At 38.7% G+C, this 10,919-nt stretch overlaps 1 protein-coding gene across 11 annotated transcripts in view; it reads left to right on the top strand.

The window, feature by feature from the left end:
• The first annotated feature begins 565 nt into the window (after positions 1-565).
• LOC144504522 (exportin-1) overlaps positions 566-10,919 on the top strand; it is a 60,587-nt gene continuing 50,233 nt past the window's right edge. Inside the window, exons 1-5 of one of the 11 annotated variants that reach the window (XM_078229928.1) lie at positions 577-1,145; positions 2,427-2,536; positions 3,661-3,818; positions 6,439-6,540; positions 9,122-9,194. In XM_078229928.1, the coding sequence (XP_078086054.1) occupies positions 3,693-3,818; positions 6,439-6,540; positions 9,122-9,194 (301 nt within the window). In that variant the 5' untranslated portion in view covers positions 577-1,145; positions 2,427-2,536; positions 3,661-3,692. The other 10 variants (XM_078229932.1, XM_078229933.1, XM_078229930.1 and 7 more) reach the window with 10 other exon arrangements.

Below are 10,919 nucleotides of genomic sequence, written 5' to 3'. Positions count from 1 at the left end.
CTGTCTGGTATAACAAATGGTCATTAGCTGTCAGATTGGTTACTCTGCTGGTTAAATCCTGCAATCGCTTAACATTATTCTCCAAGGAGCGATAGTGGAAAGTGAATATGTTCAAGTTGACAATTAAGCAAGTTCCGGTGTTCAGGATAGTGGAGAAACGCTATATAAACTTTGTTTTTAAGCAACATCATTACTCACCCATATATGTACATAGAAAAAGTCAAACACGGCATTGACGAATCAATTTTGTTTCCCAGACCTCGAGGTTTTATAAAAAGTGAAATTGTAAAGTACGGACTTTTTATTAGCCTAATGCGCAGTCTAAACTCCAACTCCACTGACTGACTCCCCTCAGGAGACCGCACTATATCAACTCGGTGCGATGCTTTCAAACAGTGGCGCGCGAGCAATGTCGTTGGGCAGGGACAAGGGGCTGGTGCTTGGGGGGGGAGGGAGGCGGTCGGCTCGCGCTCATTCGCGGCGTCCGTTTGACCGAGCTTGTGCGGCGCTACGCACGACGTGGCGTGAGGCGGCGCGACTGCTCTGTTTGTGATACTGACGCCCTATCGGCAGAAAACTAAACCGAGATGGAATCTCCCAGTCTGAACCGGTTACAACCGGTTACTAGTTTTGCCAGAGAAGCTTTCGAGGTTGTTAGTAGAACACGGTCTGCTACAAAAACGGTCTCGAAAAATGAATCGGAAGAGATAAAAAATCTTTCTGAAAAAAAGTAAATTAAGCATCGGGCATGGCGGTTGTTTTCATTTTTGTTAAATTGTTATAATTATTAACTCGCACAGTTTAACAAAATTGCAGAGGAGTGGAGTGAGTGTTCCAAATTGTGGCCGATTAGCTCCAGTACTGTTTTGGTTTATTTTTTTTGCTTTTTGAGTTTGGACCAAAAGAAGCAAAAAAAAAGGGAAGAGGCGACCTTGAGTGTGTGTGCTCGTATTTTTTTTAAATTCCCGCCATTTGATTTTTTTTCTTGCCCCCTTCCCTCCCCCCCCACCCCCCCCGTTCAACCGAACTACTGTGTGTCGGGTAAGATTTTTTTAAAAAAAAGGTTGCTGAATCGGTGTGTGTCGGAAGCTCGTTCATTTAGACTGAAGGAGGCTAGCAGTTTAACCAAAACAATACCATTTTGGGTGAGTGTTAATAAGTTTTGAGATTCTTTGCGCGGTGGTGGTGCTGCCGCCGCCGAGGCCTGGCTGCAAACTCTAACTGTGCCGAGGGGGTAGGCCTGCATGACCCGAGGTTACCACACGGAGCCGCTGTGTGGGGGTTGTGCGCCCACCAAAAAAAGTGGCGCCGGGGAGGGGGGGCGGAAGGAGGTGGTGGATTTGTGGGGTGGAAGATGTTGGAGTGGGGCGGGTGGGGCATAGTAAACACCAGCATGAGGAGTTAGTCACTTCATGTGCAACTTGTTTGTAGAGCTTTAAATTCCACTGAGGGCGCGTCCGGCTGGCGGGTTTGTTGAAATCTGGAGTGGAACATTCCAGAAATAACGGCCGAGGCTCGGCTGCGGAATCACTGCACCTATCCATCACGTGATGGTCTCGCCATGCTCCCAGTCCTGAGGGAGGGGACTCCTAGGAAGTGTCTTTTATTTTTTTTAAAAAAGAGTAACTACTTTTTTTGGTATGTAATTATGTAGTGTTTTGGTGAACATTTTTTTTGTGCGGATTTTTTAACATTGCGAATTTTCTTTTAAGCGCACTTGACTAAATGACACAGGTCAAGGCTCTGGATGCTTTGTGTAGTTAATATCATTAAGTTATAAAGCAAGCTCGATCATGCGAGTACGATCACTTTACAGGTAAGATGGCTAGATCTTGGGTATTTAAAACAGATTAGCATAACAATGTCATTAAGCAGAAATTATAAATTACAATAAAATTTGTCTTGCTAGCAAATTATTTGAGCAGTTAGTAAGTGGAACCGAAAACTGAACAGTGGCAAGTTATATTAATATGTGCATGTGTCTTTTAAGCTAATATTTGCAACATAGTTAAATTTCAGAATTTCCACCAGACTTTCATTTTTTAAGGCGTTCCCTGCATATAAATATCTTTCAGTTGACTTAAAGGGATAGTTTCTTTCAGAGTTGATCTATGTGTAGGCTAAATAGGACTTGGATGTAAAATAATGAAGAATTCAAAATTTGAGCTGTTTGAAAGACATGACAGTTCTTTAAAATAAGAAATATTGATACATTTAATATTGCAGGGAAAATTGATGGTTTGGTGTTAAATTTTCATTGTACTGTCAACTTGGTTTTAACTTTTCAGAATAATTTTTCCCTCCCCATCCCAAATGAGGGATCATTTTGCAGCCTATTTTCTTATAATCTCGTAATATATTTGTATTGACTCAACTTTGTGCATTACATAATTTAAATTGTGTACATTTGCCAACATTTTTTCCAGTTTACACCTTTTCCTGAAGATGTTGACTCGTACTGGGGGTACTGTTCCACAGCGCTGGGCATCCTCTGGTATCTTGCCCAAGTGGCTACTGTTCAGTGCCAACCTAGACAGTGAGTGTTGGCAGGCTATTTCACTGTGGGGTATCACATCTGAACCCAGTCCTGTCCTTGCCTGACATCCACACAGTGTAAATTCCAGTCGGAGTCACTGCACAGTGACAGGAGTGGGAATCCTCTTGTTTTCTTTTTTTGTTCTTTCCTATTTCTCCCCATTATTATTCTGGGATGCTGGGCTAATTGTAAGCAGAAAAGTCATGTTCAGCTTGTATAGAATATTATTGTTACCTCCTCTGAAATCAAGTAACTGAACAAACTAGATGGGGATCTTAAAATAACTTTTTGTTTTCTAGCTCGCCCTTTGCTGCATGCCAATTTATTTGTAAAATTCAGTATTATAAATGATACATTATTGAAAACCCATAGGGAAAAGGCAGTCTGCTGCTTGTAGGACAACCTCCCATTCTTAATGAACTGTAAAGGTGGCACAGTGGTTAGCACTGCTGTCTCATGGTGCCAGGGACCTGGGTTCGATTCCTGGCTTAGGTCACTGTCTGCGGAGTCTGCACATTCTCCCCATGTCTCGTGGGTTTCCTTTGGGTGCTCCGGATTCCTCCCACAGTCCAAAAGACATGCTGGTTAGGTGCATTGGCCATGCTAAATTCTCCCTCAATGTACCCAAACAGGCGCCGTAGTGTGGCGACTAGGGATTTTCACAGTAACTTCGTTGCAGTGTTAATGTAAGCCTACTTGTGACACAAATAAACTTAAACTGTATCTGGTGGTCAGAAGTGACCTAATGGTATTATAATTCAAATGGAAACGTTCTTGACTGACAAACTTCAAGGCAGCTTGATACTTGGTTCCATGTTGTGTTACTTATATTGTCTGTTTGTTAAAGCATTGCAAGAGAAACTCCTGTTTATCTTGTTGCACATCTGTTCTCCCTCTGGTTTGATCATAGAGTTGTATTCTATGCAAATATGATGTATTTAAACAAGACAGTGGTTTGCAAGGATGGCGAGGATTGGCTTTGTTTTGATTTTAAGTTCAGTTTTGTTACCATCTTGGCTACTTTCATGTTTCTGTAATGAATTATGTGTTTTTTATGGCATTTTGGACTATTACTTGGTGTTTTCCAGTAGAATGTTTCAACTTTTTTCTTTTAATTTATTTAGGAATTACAGCAAGTTTTTTCTTGCAGTAATCTATGCCAGCCATAATGACAATTTTAGCAGACCATGCAGCTCGCCAGCTGCTGGACTTCACTCAGAAGCTTGATATAAACCTTCTGGATAACGTAGTGAATTGCTTGTACCATGGAGAAGGTGCACAGGTAACAATTAATCATATTCAATTTAAATCCAGAATGAATATAGCTCTGCACATATTAAAATGGTTTAGTGAAAAGTTAGCACATGCACTTTTGAATAATGCCAGAGGATTGATGGACAGCTAATGTTACACATATATTTAAAATAGGTACAGGCAATTGTAAAACGGTTGGATTAACATTGGCGATAGGAAAGATGAAGGAATCCTTACTTGACAATATAATAGACATCTAGACTTGAATTTTGGAGTAGAAATAATGGTGAGTGCCACTCACTATTGTTTAGGAGTAAATCAGACAGTAGCAATAGGAACATGTGCAATTAAGCATTATATCCAATTAGCACTTCCTGGTTTAAAGACTATCTCAAAGAGGACTCTTCAATCTGATTACAGAGGCTCTGTTGCTTGCTTTGTTCACACTGGTCGCAGATCCCCTGAAGAGGGCACCAAACTCCACTGCATTTTGTAGTGCAAAATACTCCAAAAAGTCTGAGAAAATGTGTAATAAATGGTTATAGTGCTGTTGGTCACTGACCACAAAATCCAGTCCCCAGAAACCAAGAATATTATGGTGTGGGCAATATGAATTTCAAAAGGGAAGGTCTTGCTTGTGGCAGATTAATATATGTTTGCATTTTCAAGAAGTGTATGATAAGGTAGCAGGTTTGTGATTATGATCTGAACAGGAGTCCAGGGGCAGGTAGAAGAATGAATAGCAAACTGGCTATTAAGCAGGAAAGAGGTGGTTAAAGGTAGTTACTAGTGGGAAATGGTGCTCTAAGGGAATTGAGGTTGGGGTCACTGTTCACAATTTGCATTAAAGATTTTAATTAGAAGTAAAATTTCTAAACTTGTGGTTAATTAAAAGGAAGAATGTGATAAAATACAAGAAAGTGTATTTGCCATACTTTCAGAATGGTGGTTTATATGACTTTAATTTTATGTTATGAGATGTTGCATTTTGGTCAGTAAGATAAGTTCTGGAAACATCACAAAGTAGCAATACAAGTTAATACGGCCATTTTCAAAAAAACAGATTTCCAGAGGGCTAAATGTTAACCTTCTATTGAACCTTGGTCAGACCAGGGGGTTCGTGCTTAGTTTTGGTCTTCATAATTATATATTTTTTTAAAAATTGAACATTGGAGAATGTGCAAAAAAAAATCGCACGGCTTATATGAGAACTCTGAGGACGTTACCAGGAAAGACTGAACGGGCATGGGGCTCTTTTTCTCTAGGGTTCGATATGTATAGAGGTGTTTTCACTTGTGGGAGGTCAAAATTAGAATCCTTGGATATGATCGTCATTAATAAATACAATTGGGAGTTCTTTACTGAAATAATGTTTAAATGTAGAATTTGCTATCACAAAAGTGGTTAAGGCAAAGGGCACAACTGCATTCAAGGGAAGCCGGATAAACCACCAATGTAGAAATAAATATTCTTGTTAGTTGAAGATGGTCATGTGGAGCATAAATGTTGGTATAAACCAGTTCAAATGATCTGTTTCTGTGCTGTACATTCTAAGTAGTAACATTGGGTTTTGTAATTGTTTATTTCGGTAAGGGGAATATGGAGTGACTAAGGTTACTGTGATACTTGAAAATCAATTGCTAAAATGATGTCAGGCTTGGTGTCGATGTGGTATTTGGCTGTTTTCGGGAATTCAATACAAAAGCTACTCTAGTACTTTAGGGCAGTGCCCAAAAGTGATGCATTGACAGAAATGATTTATTTTGAATGAAGCCTTAATCTGCCCATCTGTTGATGTAAAAGATAGTAAGAAGTCTCACAACACCAGGTTAAAGTTCAACAGGTTTATTTGGTAGCAAAAGCCAGTGGCTTTTGTGTATTAATTACACTTGCATCCATATTCTTCCAAAATGCCGAAGAATTTCCTTAATCTTGAAAAACCAGTCCAGGCAAACTCGACCTAGCTGGCAATAGGCTTTATTTAGTTACAGCAAGAAGATGCTCAACTACTTGGGGCCCAGTTGCTAAAAGTAAATGAAAAATTGGGAATCTGCATGGCAAAACTGGTTTTCCAGCGGCTGAGGGGGAATGTTCAGTCATTTGCTGCTCCCCTGCCAAATTTACATTGACCAGCAGGTTTGGAAGTCTATTTCACTGGTTAGATGCAGCTTGTTGTGGGGTTTGACACGTCCAAATAAACGAATAAGGCGGGTCAACTTGTTGGCAGAAGCTTAAATTAAAAATAGTGGTTTCTATCAAATTTCTTTAGGTAATTTGAGGAAAGTTGTTTGGCAGTATCATACTCTTTTAATCCAAGCGGCTGCTTTGAGTTATTATAGGGCTTATAGCTGCTTGTCAAATTTATTGCTGCACTTCAAACACGGTTCTTATTTTTAATTTTGTTTTCATTGCTGTGAGCCTTTAAACTGGCTAGCAATTATTCCTTGATAATTAATGCTCTGCATACCTTCTTTAGTACCCAAGGGTATGTGGTATTTGCCCCAGGGGATTTACTAATCCTATGTTTTGCTAATTTAATGTGGTTATACTAACTTTAGAACTGTATAGAATAACTGATAATGACTTCCTGTCATATTATTATGTTTTGTGAGCTGATTCCAAATAATTGTAAAAATTCTTTCTTTTAGCAAAGAATGGCACAAGAGGTCTTGACTCATTTGAAAGAGCATCCTGACGCATGGACAAGAGTTGACACAATTCTGGAGTTTTCACAAAATATGAACACCAAAGTAAGTGAGAAATCTTCTAAATCTGAATCTTGAAGTCCCAGGTTTTGGGGAAGACAACCAAGCAAATTTAAAACTACTTCTGTATTGGATTTGAAGGAATTTAGATATTTGCATGGCATCTGTTATTACGAGCGGATGTATTAAAATAACATACCATGGAGTTAAGGTATATTTTGTCTCAATTTTTGAGCAGAGCAAACTAGTCATACAGATGTGAAGAGAACTCAAAAATGACCATGGTTTGCTTTTCTGTTGATCACGATATCCTGGGCTACAGTATTAAAATGAAGAGAGTGGGTTGTCTTTGAAAAATCTTCGCTTCTCCTTGCCAAACAATCCAGTGGCATTGAATATTTGATTATTTCTGACCATGGCTTCACTGCTCTTTCTTTTTGGAAGCACTAATCTTCAGTCTACTACAGTAATCCTTGGTGAAGTCGATGTACCTTTTATTTGTAAAAGATGCATTAAACATTTTGAAAATAGGTTTCATTTTTCTGTAAGACTGCAAAATACTGGAAATCTGAACCAAGATTCTGCCAGCCCTGTTTAGCATTTCCAGCATTTGCTTTTTATTTTTGTGACTTGCTAATGAGGATCTAGCACAAGACAAACTATTTAATTTTACATCTATCAAATGCATTGATGGATTGGCAAAGTTTACTAAATTCAGCAGGGAATCTGCTGTATTTAACACTTGCAATGCTTCAAATTGAATTGAAAAGTTGTGACTGAAGTTGAATATCATTCATACAAGACTTCCTCAAAGTTCAACCTAATCTAAAGTGAAGGTGTTTGCCTTGTTCTGTTGCCTGTTGCATTGCTTTGTTACTGACAGTTATGACTAATTTTTAAGCTGATTTGTCAACAGTATTTATAAAACTCTCAAATTGTATCTTGTCACAAATGAGATGATTAGAGGAACAGAGAAAACTGAAGGTAAAGAATCTCTTGAATACCTAAATTTAAAATCAGTTGGTGCTAAATTTTACGCGCTGATATTTGGCTTTACTCAGTGTTATGCAATCATTTTATTTTTAGTATTTTATTCAAACTGTTAATGCTACTTGACATTAATCATAATGTTCCATTATGTTGATTGTAATAGGAAGAAAAGGGGTGTCTTCCTGTGCAACTGACACAGCTAGGCTTTGACGGCAGGCCTCCACAAGGTCTACCCTTTTGATTCCCTTTAACTGAATTCTGTTCTTCAATGATTTTGTTTTAAGGGGAAGGGTTGAGGTATAGTAAATAGGATTCGAGGGAAAAAGAATGTGAATTATTTCTCCTGTAGGGATCAGTAGTCCTATTTATCCTATTTCACTCGCTCATCAATAGATTTATTCTTGGAGTTAAGCAACTTGACCGTACAAAATTTTTAGCTGCTGCTATGTTACTAACAGATTTGGTTGCTGATGCATCATTTTTGGCAGTGTGACAAATTTGAAGACTTTTATTGTGAGGATGCAACCTGTGCAGTTGGAAGTGCAAAAAATATTGAATTCAAATTAATTTGCCCAACATTTCTATGCACCTCAAAAAATACTGCACGCAACTTTTGTTTTCTAATTCAAACAGGTATTTACTTTTAAACCCCTGTCCCTGCCATCATGTGCTATTCTTCCACTTGGTATGCTGACCTGTTCTGGACCTCTGGCTTTGGTGCAGTAAAAGACGCATGAAGGTTCACTTCCCTCTGGATTGCATGGCTCAAATTGGTGGTGGTATGGGGGTAGGATAGATTATTACCTCCGGTCCCATTGTTCAGTACGTTAGTGTGCTGCTATGTTACTCTTTTGAACCCTAAAGATAATTGCAGCTGTCTTGAGTTGTATTTTCTAGAAGAGGAATGTGCGTTTTTATTAAATTTTGGATCTCATGGAAAGTTTTTAAATGACTTAAGTGTAATGAGTTAATTTTCTAATCGAAAAACATTCTGGATGCTTATTCCAGTGTTGTGTTTACAAGCTTAAGTCTAAAGAATCAAAATCTATTGCTTTACTCACATTGCAATATACTGTATGAGGTGTAATACTTTCTTATTTCATTGTATTTCACTAAACACTTGATCCCTATGGTTGAAATATGATGTTACTTGAAATAATTGACAACTTTTAATAGTTCTAAGTGTTTATCAATTCTTAAGTAAACTGGGGCAATTGAAGTCTAAACAGCAAATGAGTCTGTGGGTTGTCTTGCTGTTCCTGAAGAGCAACACCAGATAGATAAGAGAACACTTGTTTACCGAGCATGAGGCTACAGGACTTCATTTCTGTTGTGCTAGATTTGATGTATTTCTCACTGGTGTGAACCCTGACCAACAGCAGGACTGCTTGACAGTTTGTTAAAATCTATAGCTTTGTGCAAGTGGACATAGCAATTGCATGAAATCTTAATCCTCAGGTGTAAAGTACTGTAGTAGATTAGATTTTGCTTTCATTTTTTTTTAATTTAAAAGGGCAGACTTTTAGAATTTAGAGAAATGGCAGACAAGCATTTTGAGAGAATGTGGCTGATAATGTTTTGAATATGTGAGTAAAAACCTGATTTTTTTTCATGCTGCCTTGTCATCTAATTACAGTACTATGCACTGCAAATCTTGGAAAATGTAATAAAAACAAGATGGAAGATTCTCCCCAGAAATCAGTGTGAAGGTAAGGGACTGGAATTAACATCTCTTACTTGTGAATGCTTCTTCTCCCAACTCCACTGGGGAAAGCAGTAGGCTATTTAGCCTCCCAAGCCCACTCGCCATTGAATAAGATCATGGTTGACATATACCTCTTTCTGCTGTATACCTGCTAGAGCTCCATACCCTTTGATAGCTACACTGAAATAATGTGTTGATCTCAGTTTTGAAAGCTCCAGTTGTCTGAGTTCATAGCTTTTTGGAGCAAAGTTATAGATATAAAATGCTGTCCTCTCTAGATTTAATCCATCTGTGGAAATGGTTTCTCTATTTACCCTACTGAATCTTGAACATTTTAACCACCTTGATCAGATCACCCCACAATTTTCTACAGTTGAAGTACAAACCCAATTTGTGTAGTCTTTGTCATAATTTAGCCCTCTAAGCCTGCTATCATTCTAGTGAATGTGCTATATTCTGTCCATGGTCAGTATGCCCTTCCTGACATCTATATAAGGTCTGACCAATGCTTAGTATAATTGTAGCACAACTTTCTCCCTTTGTGTGTTCTGGTCCCTTTGAGATAAAGGCCACTTTTCCATTGACCTTCTTTGTACTAGCTTTAAACAATTTGTGTACTTGGAACCCCAAGTCTCTCTGGTCCTCAACAAACTAGCTTCCAGGTGGGAAATATTTATTACAAACATATGAATTAGGAGCAAAAGTAGGCCATTCAGCCTCTCCAGACTGTTCCATCGCTTAAGATCGTGACTGATCTGTTTGCTTTTCAAGCTCCACATTCCCATCTACCCCAGATGACCTTAGATTCCCTGCATAACAAGATTCTATCTACCTCTGCCCTAAAATATTCAATGACACTGCCTTCTGAGGGAGAGAGTTCCAAAGTTGCATCACCCTCAGGGGGGAAAAAAATCTCCCTATTTGTCCTAAAAAGGGTGAGCCCTAATTTAAAAATAGTGCCCCTAGTCCTGGACTAGGACATCACAATGGGAAAAATCCTTTCCATGTCCACATTGTCAAGATTGTTCAGGATCTTGTACACCTCAAATCAAGACATCCCTCAGTCTTCTAAACTCGAGTGGAAACAAGCCTAGCCTGTATAACCTTTCCTCATTAAATGACCTCATTCCAGGTATTAATCTAGTGAACTGCCTCCAACCCATCTACATCTTTGCTAAGCCATTAATGGATGCACCATACAATCAATGTTAATGACAGACCTGCAGTTTTCTCTCTCATTCTTTTTTTAAATATTGGAATAATTATACTTTCTAATGGTGCAAGTCCTGATTGGAGTATTTAAAAAGATTACAGTACAGCCAACTCTTCTGCAATTGAGAGGCAGTGGCATAATGATATTGCCACGAGGGATCCAGGTTCGAATTCCACCACAGCAGATGATATTTGAATTCAATAAAAGTCTAAATGATCACCATAAAACCATTGTTGAGTGTCGTAAAAACCCAGCTGGCTCACTAATGTCTTTTGGGGAAGGAAATCTGCCACCCTTACTGGTCTGGTCTATATATGACTCCATATCCACAGCAATGTGGTTGACTCTTAAATGTCTAGCAAGTCACTTGGTTGAAGGGCAATTAATTTAAAGTTTATTTATTAGTGTCACAAGTAGGCTTACATTAACATTGGGGAATTTTTTTCCCTCTCACAATGGGGCGGCACGGTAGCACAGTGGTTAGCACTGCTGCTTCACAGCTCCAGGGACCTGGGT

This window comes from Mustelus asterias, chromosome 15 (assembly GCF_964213995.1).
Source record: "Mustelus asterias chromosome 15, sMusAst1.hap1.1, whole genome shotgun sequence".
Lineage (NCBI taxonomy): Eukaryota > Metazoa > Chordata > Chondrichthyes > Carcharhiniformes > Triakidae > Mustelus > Mustelus asterias.
The sequence above is the reverse complement of the archived record's forward strand: the minus strand, read 5'-3'. Positions and strand labels throughout refer to the sequence as shown.